This window comes from Neovison vison, chromosome 2 (assembly GCF_020171115.1).
Source record: "Neovison vison isolate M4711 chromosome 2, ASM_NN_V1, whole genome shotgun sequence".
NCBI lineage: Eukaryota > Metazoa > Chordata > Mammalia > Carnivora > Mustelidae > Neogale > Neogale vison.
In genome coordinates, this window is record NC_058092.1 from 63,024,620 (window position 1) to 63,047,389 (window position 22,770).

General features: G+C 37.8%; 1 protein-coding gene across 1 annotated transcript in view; it reads right to left on the reverse strand.

Moving 5' to 3' along the window:
• Positions 1-10,582: 10,582 nt before the first annotated feature.
• The window catches only part of SLC44A5 (solute carrier family 44 member 5), a 72,434-nt gene continuing 60,246 nt past the window's right edge, over positions 10,583-22,770 (reverse strand). Inside the window, exons 15-19 of the mRNA XM_044238482.1 lie at positions 22,141-22,211; positions 21,933-22,021; positions 20,322-20,406; positions 13,484-13,620; positions 10,583-10,605 (exon numbers count right to left, since the gene is read on the reverse strand). Coding sequence (XP_044094417.1) covers positions 13,514-13,620; positions 20,322-20,406; positions 21,933-22,021; positions 22,141-22,211 — 352 coding nt within the window. The 3' untranslated portion in view covers positions 10,583-10,605; positions 13,484-13,513. The remainder of the gene's footprint in view (positions 10,606-13,483; positions 13,621-20,321; positions 20,407-21,932; positions 22,022-22,140; positions 22,212-22,770) is intronic.

Below are 22,770 nucleotides of genomic sequence, written 5' to 3' on the forward strand. Positions count from 1 at the left end.
CTTCCTTTATTCCTTCCTTCCTTTCTTCGTTTATTTGAGAGAGAGAGAGAGCATGAGTGGAAAAAAGCAAAAGAGGGAGAGAATATCCAAGTACTCCTGCTGAGTTTGAGCCTAATGCAGGGCTCAACCTCATGGTCCATGAGATCAGGACCTGAGCTGAAGCCAAGACTTGGACACTTAACCAACTGAGCTACCTAGATGTTCCAGGACTGTTGTGTTTTCATTTTCATTTGTCTTCATATATTTTTAAATTTCCTCTTTGATTGGTTGGTTGACCCATTCATTGTTTAGTAGCATTTTATTTAACCTCCTTGTGTTTGTGTTCCTTCCATATTTTTTCTTGTGGTTGATTTCTAGTTCATTGTGTTATAGTCAGAAAAGAGGTATGGTATGACTTTTATCTTTTTGAATTTGGTGAGACTTGTTTTGTGGCCTAACCTGTGATTTCTTCTGGAGAATGTTCCATGTACACTTGAGAAGAATGTGTACTCTGCTGTTTAGAATGCAGTATTCTGAATATATCTGTCAGATCTATCTGGTCTTTTGTTTCACTCAAAGCCACTGTTTCCTTGCTGATTTTGTTTGGGTGCTCTATCCATTGATTTAAGTGGGGTGTTAAAGTCCCCTACTATTGTTGTATTATTATTGATCATTTCCTTTATGTTTGTTATTAGCTGCTTTATGTATTTGGGTACTTGCATGTTGGGTGCTAAAACATTTACAATTGTGAGGAGGAGTCAAGATGGCGGAGAAGTAGCAGGCTGAGACTACTTCAGCTAGCAGGAGATCAGCTAGAGAGCTTATCTAAAGATTGCAAACACCTGCAAATCCATCGGCAGATCGAAGAGAAGAAGAATAGCAATTCTAGAAACAGAAAAACAACCACTTTCTGAAAGGTAGAACTGGCGGAGAAGTAAATCCAAAGCGACGGGAAGATAGACCCCGGGGGAGGGGCTGGCTCCCAGCAAGCGGCGGAGCAACGGAGCACAAAATCGGGAATTTTAAAAGTCTGTGCCACTGAGGGACATCGCTCCAGAGGCTAAACCGGGGCTAAGCCCACGCGGGGTCGGCGTGGCCTCAGGTCTCGCAGGGTCACAGAAGGATCCGGGGTGTCTGAGTGTTGTAGAGCTTGCGGATATTAGAACGGGAAAGCCGGCTGCAGAGACAGAGCCGACAGTAAGCTCGCAGCTCGGTGTTGCCTTGAGCCAGTCGCGGGCTCGGTGAGCTCGGAGCGCGGCCAGAGGTTGGGCAGACGCGAGTTACTAGGAGCTGTTCGCTGAGGGCGCACTGGGGAGTGGGGCCCCGGGCTTTCGGCTCCTCCGGGCCGGAGACCAGGAGGCCGCCATTTGTGTTCCCGTCCTCCGGAACTCTACGTAAGCGCTCAGGGAACAAAAGCTCCTGAAAACAAAGCCAAGCGGATCACTCAGCCCGGCCCCTGGTAAGGGCGGTGCAATTCCGCCTAGGGCAAAGACACTTGAGAATCACTACAACAGGCCCCTCCCCCAGAAGATCAACAAGAAATCCAGGCAAGACCAAGTTCACCTACCAAGGAGTGCAGTTTCAATACCAAGGAGAGAACAGCAGAATTCCAGAGGAGGAGAAAACAAACCACGGAACTCATGGCTTTCTCCCTGTGATTTTTTAGTCTTGCAGTTAATTTAATTTTTTTCTTTTTCATTTTTTTTTCCTCTTCTTCTGCTAAATTTTTTTAAACTTTTACCCTTTTCTTTTTTAACGTTTTTTAACTAGTTTATCTAATATATATACGTATTTTTTAATTCTTTTTTTTCTTTCTTTATTTTTGAACCTCTTTTTATCCCCAAATCAGAAGAGACCCCAATCAGAAGAAATTGGGAGATCCCAATCAGAGGAGATCCCTCACCCAATCGTGAGGGGGTAGAAATCCCCCCTCACGATTTGGGATCTCTTCTGATTTGGTTAAAGCATATTTTCCTGGGATTGTTGCCACCCTTTTAGTATTTTACTTGCTCCTTCATATACTCTTAGCTGGACAAAATGACAAGGCGGAAAAATTCACAACAAAAAAAAAAACAAGAGGCAGTACCGAAGGCTAGGGACCTAATCAATGCAGACATTGGTAATATGTCAGATCTAGAGTTCAAAATGACAATTCTCAAGGTTCTAGCCGGGCTTGAAAAAAGCATGGAAGATATTAGAGAAACCCTCTCCAGAGATATAAGAGCCCTTTCTGGAGAAATAAAAGAACTAAAATCTAACCAAGTTGAAATCAAAAGAGCTATTAATGAGGTTCAATCAAAAATGAGGGTCTCACTGCTAGGATAAATGAGGCAGAAGAAAGAATTAGCGATATAGAAGACCAAATGACAGAGAATGAAGAAGCTGAGCAAAAGAGGGACAAACAGCTACTGGACGATGAGGGGAGAATTCGAGAGATAAGTGACACCATAATACGAAACAACATTAGAATAATTGGGATTCCAGAAGAAGAAGAAAGAGAGAGGGGAGCAGAAGGTATACTGGAGAGAATTATTGGGGAGAATTTCCCCAATATGGCAAAGGGAACGAGCATCAAAATTCAGGAGGTTCAGAGAACGCCCCTCAAAATCAATAAGAATAGGCCCACACCCCGTCACTTAATAGTAAAATTTACAAGCCTTAGTGACAAAGAGCAAATCCTGAAAGCAGCCCGGGAAAAGAAGCTGTAACATACAATGGTAAAAGTATTAGATTGGCAGCTGACTTATCCACAGAGACCTGGCAGGCCAGAAAGAGCTGGCATGATATTTTCAGAGCACTAAACGAGAAAAACATGCAGCCAAGAATACTATATCCAGCTAGGCTATCATTGAAAATAGAAGGAGAGATTAAAAGCTTCCAGGACAAACAAAAACTGAAAGAATTTGCAAACACCAAACCAGCTCTACAGGAAATACTGAAAGGGGTCCTCTAAGCAAAGAGAGAGCATACAAGTGGTAGATCAGAAAGGAACAGAGACAATATACAGTAACAGTCACCTTACAGGCAATACAATGGCACTAAAATCATATCTCTCAATAGTTACCCTGAATGTTAATGGGCTAAATGCCCCAATCAAAAGACACAGGGTATCAGAATGGATAAAAAAACAAAACCCATCTATATGTTGCCTCCAAGAAACTCATTTTAAGCCCAAAGACACCACCAGATTTAAAGTGAGGGGGTGGAAAAGAATTTACCATGCTAATGGACATCAGAAAAAAGCAGGAGTGGCAATTCTTATATCAGATCAATTAGATTTTAAGCCAAAGACTATAATAAGAGATGAGGAAGGACACTATATCATACTCAAAGGGTCTGTCCAACAAGAAGATCTAACAATTTTAAATATCTATGCCCCCAACGTGGGAGCAGCCAACTATATAAACCAATTAATAACAAAATCAAAGAAACACATCAACAATAATACAATAATAAAAACATCATCAATAATAATACAATAATACTTTAACACTCCCCTCACTGAAATGGACAGATCATCCAAGCAAAAGATCAACAGGGAAATAAAGGCCTTAAATGATACACTGGATGAGATGGACATCACAGATATATTCAGAACATTTCATCCCAAAGCAACAGAATACACATTCTTCTCTAGTGCACATGGAACATTCTCCAGAATAGATCACATCCTCGGTCCTAAATCAGGACTCAACCGGTATCAAAAGATTGGGATCATTCCCTGCATATTTTCAGACCACAATGCTCTGAAGCTAGAACTCAACCACAAGAGGAAGTTTGGAAAGAACCCAAATACATGGAGACTAAACAGCATCCTTCTAAAGAATGAATGGGTCAACCGGGAAATTAAAGAAGAATTGAAAAAAATCATGGAAACAAATGATAATGAAAATACAATGGTTCAAAATCTGTGGGACACAACAAAGGCAGTCCTGAGAGGAAAATATATAGCGGTACAAGCTTTTCTCAAGAAACAAGAAAGGTCTCAGGTACATAACCTAACCCTACACCTAAAGGAGCTGGAGAAAGAACAAGAAAGAAACCCTAAGCCCAGCAGGAGAAGAGAAATCATAAAGATCAGAGCAGAAATCAATGAAATAGAAACCAAAAAAACAATAGAACAAATCAACGAAACTAGGAGCTGGTTCTTTGAAAGAATTAATAAAATTGATAAACCCCTGGCCAGACTTATCAAAAAGAAAAGAGAAAGGACCCAAATAAATAAAATCATGAATGAAAGAGGAGAGATCACAACTAACACCAAAGAAATACAAACTATTATAAGAGCATACTATGAGCAACTCTACGCCAACAAATTTGACAATCTGGAAGAAATGGATGCATTTCTAGAAACATATAAACTACCACAACTGAACCAGGAAGAAATAGAAAGCCTGAACAGAGCCATAACCAGTAAGGAAATTGAAACAGTCATTAAAAATCTCCAAACAAACAAAAACCCAGGGCCAGACGGCTTCCTGGGGTAATTCTACCAAACATTTAAAGAAGAACTAATTCCTATTTTCCTGAAACTGTTCCAAAAAATAGAAATGGAAGGAAAACTTCCAAACTCATTTTATGAGGCCAACATCACCTTGATCCCAAAACCAGACAAGGATCCCACCAAAAAAGAGAGCTATAGACCAATATCCTTGATGAACACAGATGCGAAAATTCTCACCAAAATACTAGCCAATAGGATTCAACAGTACATCAAAAGGATTATTCACCACGACCAAGTGGGATTTATTCCAGGGCTGCAAGGTTGGTTCAACATCCGCAAATCAGTCAATGTGATACAACACATCAATGAAAGAAAGAACAAGAACCATATGATACTCTCAATAGATGCTGAAAAAGCATTTGACAAAGTACAGCATCCCTTCCTGATCAAAACTCTTCAAAGTGTAGGGATAGAGGGCACATACCTCAATATTATCAAAGACATCTATGAAAAACCCACCGCAAATATCATTCTCAATGGAGAAAAACTGAAAGCTTTTCCACTAAGGTCAGGAACACGGCAGGGATGTCCATTATCACCACTGCTATTCAACATAGTACTAGAAGTCCTAGCCTCAGCAATCAGACAACATAAGGAAATTAAAGGCGTCCAAATCGGCAAAGAAGAAGTCAAGTTATCACTCTTCGCAGATGATATGATACTATATATGTGGAAAACCCAAAAGACTCCATTCCAAAACTGCTAGAACTTGTACAGGAATTCAGTAAAGTGTCAGGATATATAATCAATGCACAGAAATCAGTTGCATTTCTCTACACCAACAACAAGACAGAAGAAAGAGAAATTAAGGAGTCAATCCCATTTACAGTTGCACCCCAAACCATAAGATACCTAGGAATAAACCTAACCAAAGAGGCTAAGAATCTATACTCAGAAAACTATAAAGTACTCATGAAAGAAATTGAGGAAGACACAAAGAAATGGAAAAATGTTCCATGCTCCTGGATTGGAAGAATAAATATTGTGAAAATGTCTATGCTACCTAAAGCAATCTACACATTTAATGCAATTCCTATCAAAGTACCATCCATCTTTTTCAAAGAAATGGAACAAATAATTTTAAAATTTATATGGAACCAGAAAAGACCTCGAATAGCCAAAGGGATATTGACAAAGAAAGCCAAAGTTGGTGGCATCACAATTCCGGACTTCAAGCTCTATTACAAAGCTGTCATCATCAAGACAGCATGGTACTGGCACAAAAACAGACACATAGATCAATGGAACAGAAGAGAGAGCCCAGAAATAGACCCTCAACTCTATGGTCAACTAATCTTTCACAAAGCAGGAAAGAATGTCCAATGGAAAAAAGACAGCCTCTTTAATAAATGGTGTTGGGAAAATTGGACAGCCACGTGCAGAAAAATGAAATTGGACTATTTCCTTACACCACACACAAAAATAAACTCAAAATGGATTAAGGACTTCAATGTGAGAAAGGAATCCATCAAAATCCTTGAGGAGAACACAGGCAGCAACCTCTTCGACCTAAGCCGCAGCAACATCTTCCTAGCAACATCGCCAAAGGCAAGGGAAGCAAAGGCAAAAATGAACTGTTGGAATTTCATCAAGATCAAAAGCTTTTGCACAGCAAAGGAAACAGTTAACAAAACCAAAAGACAACTGACAGAATGGGAGAAGATATTTGCAAACGACATATCAGATAAAGGACTAGTGTCCAAAATCTATAAAGAACTTAACAAACTCAACACCCAAAGAACAAATAATCCAATCAAGAAATGGGCAGAGGACATGAACAGACGTTTCAGCAAAGAAGACATCCAGATGGCCAACAGACACATGAAAAAGTGCTCCATATCACTCGGCATCAGGGAAATACAAATCAAAACCACAATGAGATATCACCTCACACCAGTCAGAATGGCTAAAATCAACAAGTCAGGTAATGACAGATGCTGGCGAGGATGCGGAGAAAGGGGAATCCTCCTACACTGTTGGTGGGAATGCAAGCTGGTGCAACCACTCTGGAAAACAGCATGGAGGTTCCTCAAAATGTTGAAAATAGAACTGCCCTATGACCCAGCAATTGCACTACTGGGAATTTACCCTAAAGATACAAAGGTAGTGATCCAAAGGGGCACGTGTACCCGAATGTTTATAGCAGCAATGTCCACAATAGCCAAACTATGGAAAGAACCTAGATGTCCATCAACAGATGAATGGATCAAGAAGAGGTGGTATATATACACAATGGAATACTATGCAGCCATCAAAAGAAACGAAATCTTGCCATTTGTGACAACATGGATGGAACTAGAGCGTATCATGCTTAGCGAAATAAGTCAAGTGGAGAAAGACAACTATCATATGATCTCCCTGATATGAGGAAGTAGTGATGCAACATGGGGGCTTAAGTGGGTAGGAGAAGAATCCATGAAACAAGATGGGATAGGGAGGGAGACAAACCATAAGTGACTCTTAATCTCAGGAAACAAACTGTGGGTTGCTGGGGGGAGGGGGGTTGGGAGAAGGGGGGTAGGGCTATGGACATTGGGGAGGGTATGTGCTTTTGGGTAAATTGGAAGGGGTGGTGAACCATGAGAGACTATGGACTCTGAAAAACAATCTGAGGGGTTTGAAGTGGTGGAGGGGTGGGAGGTGGGGTACCAGGTGGTGGGTATTATAGAGGGCATGGCTTGCATGGAGCACTGGGTGTGGTGAAAAAATAATGAATACTGTTTTTCTGAAAATAAATAAATTGGAAAAAAAAACATTTACAATTGTTATATCTTCTTGTTGAATTGCACCATTTATGGTTGTGTAGTATCCTTCTTTGTTCCTTGTTACCATCTTTATTTTAAAGTCTATTTTATCTAATATAAAAATTGGTAACCCAGCTTTCTCTTTACTTACATTTTCATGATAAATATTTTTCTATCCCTTTGCTTTAAACCTATAAGTGTTTTAGGTCTGAAGTGAGTCTTTTGTAGGTAACATATAGATAGATTTAGCTTTTTTATCCATCCTGTCACCTTATGTCTTTTGATTGGAGTATTTAGTCCATTTACATTCAAAGCAATTTTTAATATGTGTGTATTTATTGCTTTTTTGTTACTTGTTTTATGGTTGTTTTGGTAGTTCCTCTCTTCTTTCTTCTCTTGCTGTCTTCTCCCATGATTAGTTTTCTTTAGCAAAATTCTTGGATCTCTTTTTATTTTTTGCATATAGAGTACTATTTTTTGACTTGTGATTACCATTTTATATATAACATCTTCTGTATATAGCTGTCTATATTAAGCTGATGGTGTTTAATTTTGATCTCATCCTTTGCTGTTCTCCTCTCCATGTTTCAGATATTTGGTTCAAATTTTGCATCCTTTTGTGTTTCTCTTGCCTGATTTTTAATATATTCTTTTTTTGGTGCTTCCTATTTTTCTTACTCGTACTTATAGCTTTTGTTTTTCACTTGCAGAGTTCCTTTAACATTTCTTGTAGGGATTATTTAGTGGTCATGAATTCCTTTAATTATGTTTGTCTGGAAAACTCTTTATCTCTTCTTCTATTCTGATTGATAACCTTGCTGCATAGCATATTCTTGGCTGCAAATTCTTCCCTTCCAGCACTTTGAATATATCATGGCCCTCTATTCTGGCCTGCAGTTCCTGCTGAAAGATCAGCTGATTGCCTTATGAGGTTTCCTTTGTATGTAACTGTTTTCCCTTACTGCTTTTAAAATTCATTATCACTACTTTTTCCCATTTTAATTACAATGTGTCTTGGTGTGGTCCTCTTTGGGTTGATTTTGTTGGGTGCTCTCTGTGCCTTCTGGATACGGATTTCTGTTTCCTTTCCCGGATTAGGGGAATTTTTCAGCTATTATATCTTGAAATACATTTCCCCCCTTTTCTCTCTCTTTTCCTCCTGGGATTTGTATGATGTGAATGTTACTATGCTTGATAATGTCACTGAGATCCCTAAGTCTATTTTTATTTATTATTATTTTCTCTTTTTCACCTTGATTGCTCCCATTACTCAGTCCTCTAGGTCACTGATCAATTCTGCTTCCTGTGTTTTACTACATGTTCCATTTATTGTATTGTTAATTTTAGTTATTGAGTCTTCATCTATATTCATTAATTTTTATGTTTTCTCTTATTTAAGAGTCTCACTGAGTTCCTCCACTCTTCTCTCAAATCCAAGAAGTATCTTTATGACCATTACTTTAAATTCTCTAGCAGGTATATAACTTACCTCCATTTTAAGTCTCTTGCTGTGATTTTGTCCTGTTCTTTTATTTGAGATATATACTTCTGTCTCACTTTGTTTAGCTCTCTGTGTCTGTTTCCATGTGTTAGGAATATCAGCTATGTCTCCTGTTCCTGAAAGTAGTGACCTGCAGTGCAATGTCACCCATTCCCCAGAACCTGGTGCTTCAGAAGTGTCTCCTATGTTGTGTGCATCCTGCTGTTATGGCTGAGCTGCATTTGCCTTTAGTCCAGTCATTTGCAATAGCTCCCTTTCCCTGTTGTGGGCAGCATTTGGACCCTGTGTCATCGGTGGGCCAGGCTGGGGATGCCTTTGGCTTCAGTTGCATCAGTCTAGTTAGTAATTTGCCAGAGATGCTGTAGCGCTGAACTGCAGGGTGCTTTCCCTTGTTTTCCTCTGAGAAGCTTTTGTTGGTAGGGGGCCCACAGTTAGACCAGAAGTCTGCCCCCTTGCTAGAGCTGCAGTTGAAATGGTGGTTATCTTATCCTCTCCCTAGGGCAGGAATCACTTTGGAGAGCTTCTGACCCTTGTTGGGTGCTTGCACACTCCAGGATCCTTCAGCAAATGATGTAATGGAGGGGGCAGGTCTGCAGGAGATTGCAGGGACAGAGTGCACAATGTTAGCAAGGTTTGGACAGATCTGCTGTGGGAGAAGAACTGAGCTGCTTTAGGAACTCCTGGCACAGGGTTAGAGGGGGGCGACTCCACAGGAGAGTGTGGAAGCAGGGTGCAGGGTGGCAGCAAGGTATACAGTTTTGCTATGGGAAGGGCCCTGCAGCTGACAGGCAAAACTGTTGCTGGGTTAGAGAGCATAAATCCACAGAAATGTGCAGTGGTGGGGCACACTGTTCATAAGCAAGGTGGAAAGTGTGGACACTATGCTTATTCTTGCAGGCTTCTGTGTATCTAGACTAGGAGTCAGGGGAGGGAAATGGCACCCTCCAGAAATTTTGTTCTCAAAATCTCTCAAAGATCCCTCCCCATCCAGCACACACACTGAGGTTAATAAACAAATCTCCCTCTTGTATAGCCCAGACTTTTTCATACTGCAGCATCTGTGCAGTATCTCTGAGGGGATATTTGTTGTGCTGTCTCTTTAAGTGTAGGGACTCACATTCTTATTGCCCTCCTAGCTTGCCCAGAGGCCAGCCTGCTGATTTTTAAAGTTACAGATTTTAAGCTCCACTGATTGTAAGACTCAGAAAATCTACCCCTCTGGTTTTTCAAAGCCAAACGTTATAGGGATTCCTCTTCCTTGTGCAGGTTCCCCATGTGTGGCATGGCATGTTGCTCCTCTCCCCCTCCACACCCAGGGCATCCCTCCCTCCTGCAGACAGTACTATTATGGGTCTGTTTAGTTCCCAACGCATCTCTGTCCTTCCTACCCTCTTTGATGTGACCTCTTCTCTACATTTAGTTGTGCAGAGTCTGTTCTGTCAGTCTTTGGGTTCTTTTCTGGGTTGTTTACCCTGATGTAGGTGTTATCTGGCTGTATCCCTTGGAGGAGGTGAGCTTAGGATCTTCCTACTCTGTCATCTTCCCTGGAACTCTTGATTGCTTTCAAATGTGCCATAACAGTCCCAGTCTTCCCAGCACAAAAAACATTAGAAAAGATATTGCCAGATTCTGTGCTGTTTTAGCTACCTTTTATTCTTGGAAGGTTGTGGAGAAGTTGGCTAATTTGGCCCAAGAGTCCATGACCTTGATGTTATCCTGATGTCCAAGCCTTGTATAATGTGGTACTCAATTTTCATGAGTGAATCAATCACATTTGTTTTAGTGAGGGATAGCTTTGTTTTCTGGGAGATGTATAGACTCACAGGGGCCAGAAGTAACTTAGGTCCTCAGAGAAGTCTTCAATATCCATGTTAGTTCTAGCAGAAAAAACACGATATATGGACAATTACTTTGGGAAAGTAAATTATTACTGCTATATTGGTAAGCTATTTATTTTCATCTGTAATTTATTGAATTGTATTTTTATAATCATATAGCTATACTTTAAAAACAAACATTAAGGATAATATTTGCAAAAAAACTGGAAAAAATGTCAAGACACCATTTCATATACCATGGTCTGCAATAATAATTTTAGTTCAATTTTGTCCATCTTATGCCAACAAAGACTGATTTATAAAGCATGTTCCCCAGCCCAGAACCAGATAATACTGGAGATAATTATTGTGCCTGGTTAGAGTTTAAGAGCAATTTCCTGAGGAACCACTTGTAAAAGTGAAAGAACATACATTGGAATGAGTGCTATTCATCTACACAGTAAAAGAAAAATACAGAATTGGTACACAGAGCCCATTTCCAATATTAGTTTAAATAATAACTGCATTTTGCCTGGTGATTCCCCAGAACTTTTAATAGTGTAATTTTAGTGTATGGATTTACAAACCTCTTAAACTTTGTAGGCAACACAGAAAAATCTAATCATAATCCTGTTTCAAACACTTTAGAAATAGGATAGTGCTTTATCTTCTAAAAGTAAGAGTTATTAAAATCTAAAGTAGAATTTAGATTTCTTCCAGAAACCAAGCTGTATTTTTATTTTAAGTTAGTAAGAATCACTAATTGTATTAGCATCTAATTAGATTTGGAACATTTTAAAAGAACACTGAAAACTGCAAGAATATTTTATGTTTCCATTGAAAGAAATCATTAAATTTTAAAGAAAAATTAATTTTGATGACTTAAGTAAAAAACAGATTCTTACACATTTGTTAAGGAAGAGCTGGATGTAAAAGAAAACTTTTAGCTTAAGATAAGCTATTGATAGGTACACTTAATCTTGTCTTAGAAAACTATCATTAGTGTTCACATTTTTTAAACCTTCTCTAAATTCATCCCTGCCTTTAAAATGAGATTTGCTTCTTCCAATGTTGGTAAAACCAAACAAGGGACTGAGCAAACCTTTGGTAAATTAAAACAAAGACCAACTAATTTAGGCCACTGTTTGGGTTTTTAAAATCCATCTCTTATCCATTTAGTTTTTACCTATTCACTTCATATAAATTATCAGTTACAGTTATTGGACAATGCACAGCTAGAGAAAAATGGAAATTTTTAAAAGGATAAATCTAGTAAAAAAAAATAAACAAAACCCTTAGTTGATACAGAGAAGATTCTGTCAGCCTGTGGTAGGTTTTAAAAACTAAAGCTTTTCTCATTTTCTAGCTTAAAGAAATAAAAAGACAGGGCTTTTTTTTTTTTTATCTAAATCTTTATTAGAAGAAAAAAAACAGATTTAAAATGATGAGTAACAACAAATTTTATTTAATATTAAACATTTTAGTTATCAAAGATATTTAGACAATATGTTCCTAATATTTCTGCACAGCAGAAACACAGTGATTATAGAGCTCAGACTGTCATGTGCTCATGTGAATTTGTTTTTGGCATAAAAGAATATCTAAAGTCACATTTAAACAAACGTGATCATAGATAAGCTGATAGTAACTTACAGTTGATTCTCAAGGCTTTTTCACAAATTATCATATCTGACTGACATTCCCTTGGGGTGAATACTTTAACACTGAGTAACCAACTGAATTCATTTTCTTTAAAGTTAGCAGTACTAGTAAAATTACTTAAAATTGAATTAGAAATCATATTCCTTTTTACATTAGCACAATAAAAGTTAACATTATTAATAAAGTGATTATTTCATATCAAAAGTTAAAAAATGAAATAACATACATAGACCACTTCTTGATGATAATAAACAATCATTTAAAACAGAGGGATTCAGAACATGACACCTGTGAGCACCCTTTCCAGGGGTAAAGTTTCCCTTTGTAATTTCTCAAGGTGTCCTTTTCCAAATTGTGTAAAACATTGAGAAATGTAATCTTATACCTATTTTCAAAGATTTACTATAGAAAAGATTAGATTTTTAAACTTTTCACTTTTAGTAAAAAAAAAACTAACAAGCAACCTTTCACTTTTTTTTTTTTTCTTGCGTGTAGTACACATTCATGAATGTCCACTAGGCGCAAGGGAAATTGTTTATGCTGCAAAACGTACTCTATATAGTGAAGATATCAAACATACTGAAATGACAAGTGGTTTGTAACCAGTGAGCTAAGAGGAAAACAAATTCAAGGAGACTTGTTTCAATCACTAAACGTTGCAGGTTGTTTTTTTGTTTTTTTTTTTAAACAGCGTTTGTAAACTTGCCCACAAAAGCTGGGTAATATTAAACAGCCAGTAAGGCACTTTGTCAGAGAGGACTAAGTAGTAAAGGCTGGATGATTGGCAATTTGTTTAATAGGAAACATTCTATACTTAAAGAGAGCAAAATCTGGAGCAGGCAGTCCTTTTACCAATTTACTGCCAAACAGGAGTGGGGAAAACTTTAAAATTTTCTATTTCACTTTGTTGACCAATTTTCCCTGCAGAAGTCTTTTAGTTGTAATTTAAAAAATATATTAGGAGCTATCAGTTTAAATAACGTTTCACTTTTCAATGTAATATATAAAGAATATGAACATATTCAATAGTGTTTTCAAAACATCCAAGCCACTGTATTTAAAAATGAATTACACAACAAAAGATCTTAGTATAAAAATGTACCATGTTGTTAACAATTCCCTTGCGACTTCTGATGGCTTCACATGTTACAGTATAAGCTTTGGTATTAAACATGCAAATAAAAGCCAACAAGGTGGTGAATACAGTGTCCCAAATACAAAGCACTTATGAAACGAGTGTTGTGCAGACACAGCAGATGAAGATTAGGTTACACACCGCGCTGCAGGATGACCACAGTTTGCACTTCTAATGCTTCTTAGTTTGCATATTTGGCTCGTTCAAAATCTTCAGCAGAGACTGACTCATGTAATAGGGCCTTTCAGGAGAACCATCGTTTCTTTCTATATCTTCCACTAGGAGGAAGAATGGCACAGAGTAAATATCAAAGCAAAACTGTAAGAGAAGTAACGTCGCCATCTGCTGCACACTTGCTTTACAGCAGTTCAAAACATTCTCTTTTTAAAAATAGCATAGTTTGGTATCATCATTATTAACATACCTAGGAGAAAACAAGCAGCCCTTGTTATCATGTTAGTAAAATACCATCTAATTCTGTGTATCAAGTCATAGTCTGCCAATAATGCATGCCTCTCAGGGCCATGATTGAGGAAATAACTTCTACCTTCTTTCGGATGGCAAACTAACCAAAAATAACAAAAACAAAAAGCCTCATCTGGAATTTCTAAATTCACCTTCAAATTCCTGAAAAGTAGCATGTACTCAATTTACTTTCTAAATTATTGTGTTTGTTCAAAATTGCTTTTGTTTTGCCATCAACAATTTGGGTAGCAGAGTTTTAAAGATTTGTAAAGTTTTAATGTATTTCAAAGCCTTAAACCTCAAGTTTTGAAAAATATTGTTTTGCAGTTAATTACTTTAATTGCTTTATAAGATAATAGCTTCTAATTTCTTCCCTCAAAAATAATGCTCATTTTTATTCTCTTCTACACGAAGAAGTAACTAATGAGGAAAACTCTTTCTAACTAGAACTAGGTCCATAATATAGTTAAAACTTCTGTACTTAGAGATTCTTCCTTTAAGTAGCAAAGAAATTATTTAAAAATATTGAGCCAAATGACATTTCTTTTCTTATGATTTTGTATCCATGGGTTATATCTTTAAATTATAACCAGCTATAGAATGTGCCTCCATATAATTCAGTGAACACTCTTACTCTAGTGATACTCTAGTGAACTTTTTGGTCTGATCAGCAGGTATAATATTAAACATGTAACACATGGGCCCCACCTAGTCCAATAATCTAAAATACAGAAGTAGTTATGATTATTCAAAGTCTCCAAATTAATCTTTGTCTTAATTTTCTAACTCCTGAAACAGTCAAGAATATAATACAGGCAACTAGTTTCTTGTGTGTTGATTTGTATTTTATTCAAGTGATTTTCCAACTTTTATGTGTATCAGAATCAACTAGAGAACTTTATAATAATTCACAAGCTACCCTGTGCCCAAACACAACACATCAGAATCTGTTAGGGAAGGGGCACAGATGTCTATTAGAAGTTCTCAGAATGATTCTGATGCCTACCAAAAAGAATTAGAATTGTGTTGTTTCATCATTATGTATCATTCAACTACTCCTGAAGAGGATATATTCTCTATCATTTTTCAGCACTTAAGAGAGAGGTAACTGGGACACCTGGGTAGCTCAGATGGTTAAGCCTCCTACTCTTGATTTTGGCTCAGGTCATAATCTCAGGGTCATGAGGTCCAGCACTGGGCTCTGCACTGGATGTGGAACCTGTTTAAGATTCTCTCCCTCTCCTCTTTCCTGCTGCTCGTGTGTACACACGTTTACTTGCACTCTCTCTCTCTCGCTCTAAAAAAAAAAAAAAAGAAAGAAAGAAAAGAAAAAGAAAAAAGAAAAGAAAGAGAAAAAGAAAAAAGAGAAGTTGGGGCGCCTGGGTGGCTCAGTGGGTTAAGTCGCTGCCTTCGGCTCAGGTCATGATCCCAGGGTCCTGGGATTGAGCCCTGCATGGGGCTCTCTGCTCAGCAGGGAGCCTGCTTCCTCCTCTCTCTTTGCCTGTCTCTCTGCCTACTTGTGATCTCTGCCTGTCAAATAAATAAATAAAATCTTTAAAAAAATTTTTTAAAAATTAAGAAAAAAGAGAAGTAACTATTTACTAGATCTTGGTTGAGACTTCTGTGTTGTTGGATAACAATCACCATCCAGAAAGACAGATTATCACCCTTCTCTGAATTTATACGTCAAGGAGAATGAGAGTGAAGGCCCTTTGCCACTAGGTGAAGCCAAGTGACACTTCTGACTCTAATAATCTCAAGAAAATAAGCCAAGAACAAGATGGTGGCCATTATAAAGACCTATTTAGAAAATCTTCCATATTCATTGACTTCTTGCTATTAAACTATCAGAATCAGCCTAAATCTAGGTTCCCATACTTCAGGATCATTAAGTAAGTCGGTTTTTAATTTGTGACATTTATTTGTCACATATATTAAATTAATTTGTGACACGTTGATACATTTCTGACTCTTCTTAAATATATGGATCATAGTTAGATCACATTTCGACCACAATCTTAGATCAACACATTTCTTTCTATCAATACATACATAAAATAATCCCTATACACGAGCTTAGTGTAAATGCCCAAGGATACTACTTGCTGGTGTTCTTTTGGGGTAACTGTTAGCCAATCATACACGTGTGCACACAGGAGTAGACGGGCCAAGTACTTGACTGTCTGATTCATGTTCTGCTCCACTCTGCAAAAGACTAAGGTATGGCTGCCAGCAACCAGCTTGTTGCTGTGACCAGCAAGGATGGAGTATAAAAATAACTTTCCTACTAAAACTCTCAAAGGAGAGATTTCCTAATGCACAGTACACCCCTATAAAGGTACGAGGAAAGGTAACAGTGGGGTGCTAGGAGTATATTTCCTTAGGGTAAAATCTATAGTGTCTTAATCATCTTTTCTCTTTCCTCACATAAGTTGAGCTACAACTAAACCTTTTGTAGAATGAAGTAAAAAAAAAAACTCTTTCATCTAGAAAAACAGATATGCTTGTAAAAGATAGAATCACTCTTCTGAAACAAATCCATTCCAACTTTCTGTATGGTGGGAATAGGAAAATAGGAATTGGTCTCCATCTGGGTTAGAGACAAAAGGTGTAAGTTATGTATCTATTTCAGTTTTGTTCAGAATATATTCATGGTGGCTGGATGTTCATATTATTGGAAATGATATCCCAAAACCCAGATTCAACTTTACTATGAATATAATTTCACCAAAACGAAGTGGGCTATGAGGTTCCCCAGTAATTTTTACCTAGCAGAGTTCTCTATGGAACTTGTATAACATTAACATCTCTGTTTCAAATGGTCTTGAATCACACACTGAAATATACTTCCTAGGAAAACATTTATACATTGTTTAATCACAGTTGAGAAAGCTGTCCACTAGCTGGAGCAGCTATAACCATAGCACCATATTTACAAATTTAGTACCATATGCTGGTTAGCTATATCATCTTTTTATGGCTAATTGACTATACATTTATAGTGCTTTCAAAAAATTGCCTGAATACCCTTTACAAATATACATTTATAAAAAGAAAGGCGAGCAAAGTGCTTCAGTGGGAAACAGCACTCTGAGTTATAAAAGTCTCATTTAAAACACTTTTGGCTATAGGCTTTAAAAATATGTTTGACATTTACACCTTGCTTTTCAGCTGGGACCACAGTCTATAAAGTATCCTAGTTCACAGAGGCTACTGTCATCAAATGCTTGTCACCTCAGGTGGTACCACGTTCTGGTTTTTCAGGAATAAGCTCTGAAATTTCACATTACTCAAAAGCATCATTTTCAAGTTACAAATGATCTAATTTACAAAAGTTCTATTTAAAAATGAATGTCACTGTTTGGAGCTTTTCTACTCTTTCTGCTTCTGGGGAACTAGTTGCATCTTGTTCAGAGTTCCGTGCAGGGTAGGGGCTATGTAGTAGGGTTTTTCTCTGGATCCATCATTTCTTTCCAGATCTTCACCTGTATATGCAGCAGCCAAAGCAGGCAAAAGCAGCAAGCGGCAGCAGAATTAAATGTATTTTTATGAATTGGAGAATCAAACAAGGAAAAATCAGAGAAATTATTGTTAGAAAGTCAAATATAAGACAATTAGTACTGTTAAATTGCTGGACCAAGTAAGAAACTTCAATCTCTTCCAGGAAGAACTGAAACTTCCTAAATCCCACCAATGCCCAAAGAGGTTTATTTTATAGTTTAAAGGTTTATATTTATATCATTTAAAGGTTAATAAGATCCTTCATGTGCTTTCAACAGAATCATCTCTAAATCTGTGACTGTTCATTTCAGAAAGGTAAAATGCCACGTCTTCTGAGAGGAAGCTGAATAAAAAGTCTGTGATAAATGTAGAATAATAATTGAATTTCAGAGTACAAAGTCACTTTTAATGAAAGTCCATACCTGTAACATTATAGATGAAGAAACGGAGACCCACGTGTTGAAATGATTCTCCTGACGTCAAAAGCTCTGGAGCAGTCAGAATGAGGTGAGGACCCAGCCTCTTGAACAACTAGTTCGGTTCTGGTTCTACTTAACTATGAGTCATCCTGTCTTAAATCTCCTCAGAATTGCATTAGAAAATTAGTGGCAGTGTTTTCTGACTTCACATAACACATGAATTTACCTTCCTGCTTTGCCTAGGCTAATAATAAAATGACGGAGTGTTCACTGAGCACATACCTATCAGGTGATTCAGGGAAAGCCCCAAAATGATGCTGAAGTGTAAGAAGTTGGCACAGAATTAAGCTTCCTAAAGATAGAATTTGTAGCAGATAATATCTATCAATAAGTATACAATTACAGCTTAACTCTATGTTTTTACTAAGTGTATTAAAGATTTTGTTATTCATAGCCCTTATTATGACAAAGGATAAGAAATATTATGTAAAAACATACAAGATAATCATAGATTTATGGAATAATTCTAAATTGTTTTTCATCCTTTTGGGGGAATGGTTGGATTACTGATTTAGATTTTTTACATTGGACCTCACAGTGACCTTTCTCAGACAAAATGGAAAGCTGAGGAGTGAATATGATGGACACATTTTTGTTCTTTCTTCCTTAACCATATTTCTATATCATATATAGTACATCTATATTGTTATTACCCTTGAAGCATTATTAGGAAGCTTGGTATGGATCACATTAATAATCATCAATAACATTACTTTTTTCTCAAACTGGGACCAAAATTCTCATTGCCAGGTAATATTAAAAAGAAGCCATGTTTCTATAAACACAGTGTTTGCAAATGGTTTGCATTTTTAAAAATACCAGCTATCTGGCAGCCAAGAGAATAAGTATAAAAAGAGATTATAAAAGATTATATAAAAATTATAGAGATTATATGGGTACAGTTATACACAATCAGAATTTGGCTTATAGCACCATTTAAGAAGAATGTTTTCCAAAGTAAGATGTTGCAATAATAAAAGTTAGGGAGGAAGAAGAAAAAGAATTTGGTATCCCTTGTTCTTTATTCTCAAAGACAAGAGTCTCCAGAAGGAAACTGTTCATGTTCAACACACAAGATTGAGTAAAGCTGAAATTACACCTGATTTTCAGAAGTTGGCAATTATTAACATAACAAGTTGGGAAACAGTTCTTACCACTCAAATTTAATATCCTTGTCAAATTTAAAATCTGTAAGATTTTTCCAAAGCTTCCAAAGATTGAGAGCTAGTGGCTCCTATGCATTCCCTGAGATACATATTCAGAGACATTTTCAGTTATAAGAAGGGGGAAGATCCTAAAGGGATCTCCCACTGTTGCTATCATTAGTATCTGAGATGAAAAAAGAGATCTTTGAACATTTAAGACCTCTGTCTCAGGCACTACAATTCTGTGCTCCTTCCTCCATCTCCAACCTGAGCTGAAGTTTGTTCATGTGGCATTTTGTAGATGGCTTCTCCTAATAAACCGCTGACAGTGGCATTAGAAGATGATTAAACATGTCTGTTTCGTTCATAGCCAGAGAGAGAACTAACTAGTATGTATAGTTTTCTTGATTTCTGAATTGTCCAGCTACTGAAAATAATTTTTAAATATTAAGAAAAAAAAGGCAAACCACTTTCTAGGAGTTTTTTTTTTCCCCCTTGAATATATCTCCTTATAAGTAGTATCTCCTCCCCTGACCCCTGTGTAAAGTTGGTGTTGTGAGTGACGCCAAAAAATAAACTGTTAATTTTACACAAGTGGATCACTCAGTAATGACTTGTCATAGAATGTTTTCTCTGCTTCTCTTAAGAACAAGGTGCCAGAGAAATAATCTCTATAGGGCATAGCTGGAGGGCTTAACAATTTGTTCTTTCACCTGCTGAGCCTCCTTTCTCTAGGCTGAAGGTAAGGGCCAAGTCAAGTTCCTAGGGCACCAGGTTCTCCAAGGCCTTTAAGATGAGATACTAATAGAAAACCTATCCATTATGAGCTACAAATGCCACATAGAGGCACAGAAATAAGTCAGTGATGAAAGCTCGCAAGAAGTATTTTAACTATAAGCATCAGAATGATCGAGCTGTTTCCCAGACATTCCCCTCTGTGAATATAGTGTGAATTGGCTCTATGTGTCTCTGAAACCATTGCCAGCTTGGCTTTATCAGAATTATAAAAGCTCTCCTCAAAGTGTTCCTCTACTCTGGTCTCAAAGCCCAGTTATGTCCTCAGTTCTGTTAATGATTCGATTCTGTTGTGATTTATCATTAAAACTTGAAAATACTAAGAAACGAAAAAAATGGTTTCATGCTAACACCATGCAGTGGAGCCTGAGGTTCATTTCAGTAGTGGACTCTCCTGTGCTTTGCCAACTTCATTCTCTCAGCTGTTAAGGTTTAAAGAGCATCTACTAAATAGAATCTCTTTCCAAATAAACAGTATTTGGTAGTTGCAGCCAAACCATAGCAAATCCACAAGCCAGCTAAGTACATGGGTCTCAACCTTCTTATCTTTCAGTTACTCTCCAAAGGAAGAAAACACATATACTGAAAACTTACAGAAGCAGATGAAAATTGTATCAATACACATTGCATAGACGCTGAAGAATCCATGGGCAACTAGGTAAGATCCAATAATGACAGTCTGCAAATGAGTAAAGAACAAAATGAAGATGTCATTAACTTGTCCAGAAGCACACTAATGCAGCTTTAAATGAAAGTCAGGATGAGAAACTTTGAAGTACCCTATGTAGAAAAGATTTCAACATAGAGACCCCAAAAAATCCAATAACAATTTTGGGTACTTTGCACTGGGATTTAAGTATATTATATTACCTATTAATTTTCTTACCACTATCCCCGATGCCTACAAAAATACCCTAGATTTAGGATCCTGTACACTGAGGCAGGAAAGCATGCGAGTTAAGAGCACACAATGCCTAGGGGTTGAATCACTTGCCAGGCACTCACTCAACAAATTACTTAACCTCACTGTGCCTCCTGCCTCCAATAAAAAACAACTGGTGAGGGGCGCCTGGGTGGCTCAGTGGGTTAAGCCTCTGCCTTCGGCTCAGGTCATGATCCCAGGGTTCTGGGATCAAGCCCCACATCAGGCTCCCTGCTCAGCAGGGAGCCTGCTTCTCTCTCTCTCTCGCTGCCTGCCTCTCTGCCTACTTGTGATCTCTGTCAAGTAAATGGATAAAATCTTTGAAAAAAAAATTACTGGTGGGCGAGGGGAGAATGTGAATAATAACAGTATTTATGGCATATGGATTGAGTGAATGAGTTAATTGCTATAGATGCTGCCAGGCTCCCATCAGGTCCTCTCCAACTGCTGCATCTCTCCTCCAGTTGTTAGGAATGTAGGCTGCAGAAGACTGAGAGGCTTCCCTCACTAGGAATTGCCCTTATAGCCGGGAACTGCCTCACCCAAGGTTACACTCCCATCCAGGGGGCAATCCCTGGCCAACCACCACATACAGAGGCCTACTTCTTCCTTCAGAAGAATTCCCGTCAATATGTCTGAGGCCCCCACTCTAACTGCAGCTTTTTCCTTTGCCCATGCCTGCCCTCCTCACTTCCTTGTTACCAGGGTATCTCAGGAAAACACTTCCTAATAAACCTTCTGCATGCAGTCCTGTCTCAGAGGTTGTTTCTAAGCAATCCAATCTGAAACAGAATAAGGCTTGGCACAAAGTAGGACCAATAATGTTAACTATTATTACTTTTCTTGTCCCCGCCCTTTTTTTTTTTTTGCCATCTCTGATAAATCAGAGTCAATATTACCCAGTGGCTATGAATGAATTGTGTCCTCTCAAAATGCAGATGTTGAACCTAATCCCTAATATGAGGATATCTAGAGGTGAGGTTTGGGGAGGTAAGAAGGTCATGAGGGTGGAGCCCTCATGAATGGGATTAGTGCCCTTAAAAGACGAGAAAGGAGAGATGATGAGATCTCTCTCCACCATGTTAGGATATAGTGAGAAGGCGGGGGAGGGGGATGTCTCTTTGCAAACCAGGAAGAGAGCTCTCACCAGGAACTGACTCTGTGGGTACCTTAATCTTCGACTTCTCAGCCTTCATAACCGTGAGGAATAAATTCTTGCTTAAGCCATCCAATCTATGATATTTTTATTATAGACGCTTGAACTGACTAAGACCAGATCTTACCAGCAAAGGTACCCAGTAGTAATTTAAAGATGTCGGTCCTTCTATCATTGTTGGCAATCTGTGTGTGAAGAGTAAAAAGGCCAGCACACCTACATTGGACAGGCAGAACATGCATATTATGTATTTGCAAAGAAAATAGTTTTTTATAGCAAAGAAGTTTTTCCAAGTACCTTTTAGACTTACTACTATATTTATTATTATCACTTACCTATACATCCAGCAACTAGAATTTTCCCCAGGATTAGTACAAAGTCTGTAACTTTATCCATAACTGCAACTCTGAGAGTCAGAAAAAAAAAAAGAAAGTATAATTTTGTGTTTAAATTACATTTGTCACTTGAAATTTATGAGAGTAAATAATTCATGAGCTCGTTTTGATATGTCTTCACTGAAAATTTTATTTGGCCTTTGTTAAATGCAAGAAATGAAGGTAGACCTCCCAAATGAAGTTCTGATTTATTTTTGATGAAGTAAACAGAAGATGGCATTGTAGGGCTATCTGGCATAATTAGATGTGTCAGCCTCTGTTTCAAAGCCCAAGTAAGACACCCTGAATTTTGAGAAGGTTTCATTTCTTCCCTGCTTTTGCTCACTCTGTCAATTTGGGGAGAAGGAAATTGTCAGAGACATGATGTTTGTGTGGAGACTTTCTGGAGCAGAAGGGATAATAAAAATCAATAAAATGCCAGTGAGTGTGAAGATGTAGATGGATGATAGAAGCAACATTCTAAGATACAAATAGTGTGAGGGAGATTTAAATCTATCCAATTGAAAGATAATATTCATGTCTAATAAGATCACCATCAATTTAAATCACATGTGAAGTATTTGATGCTCA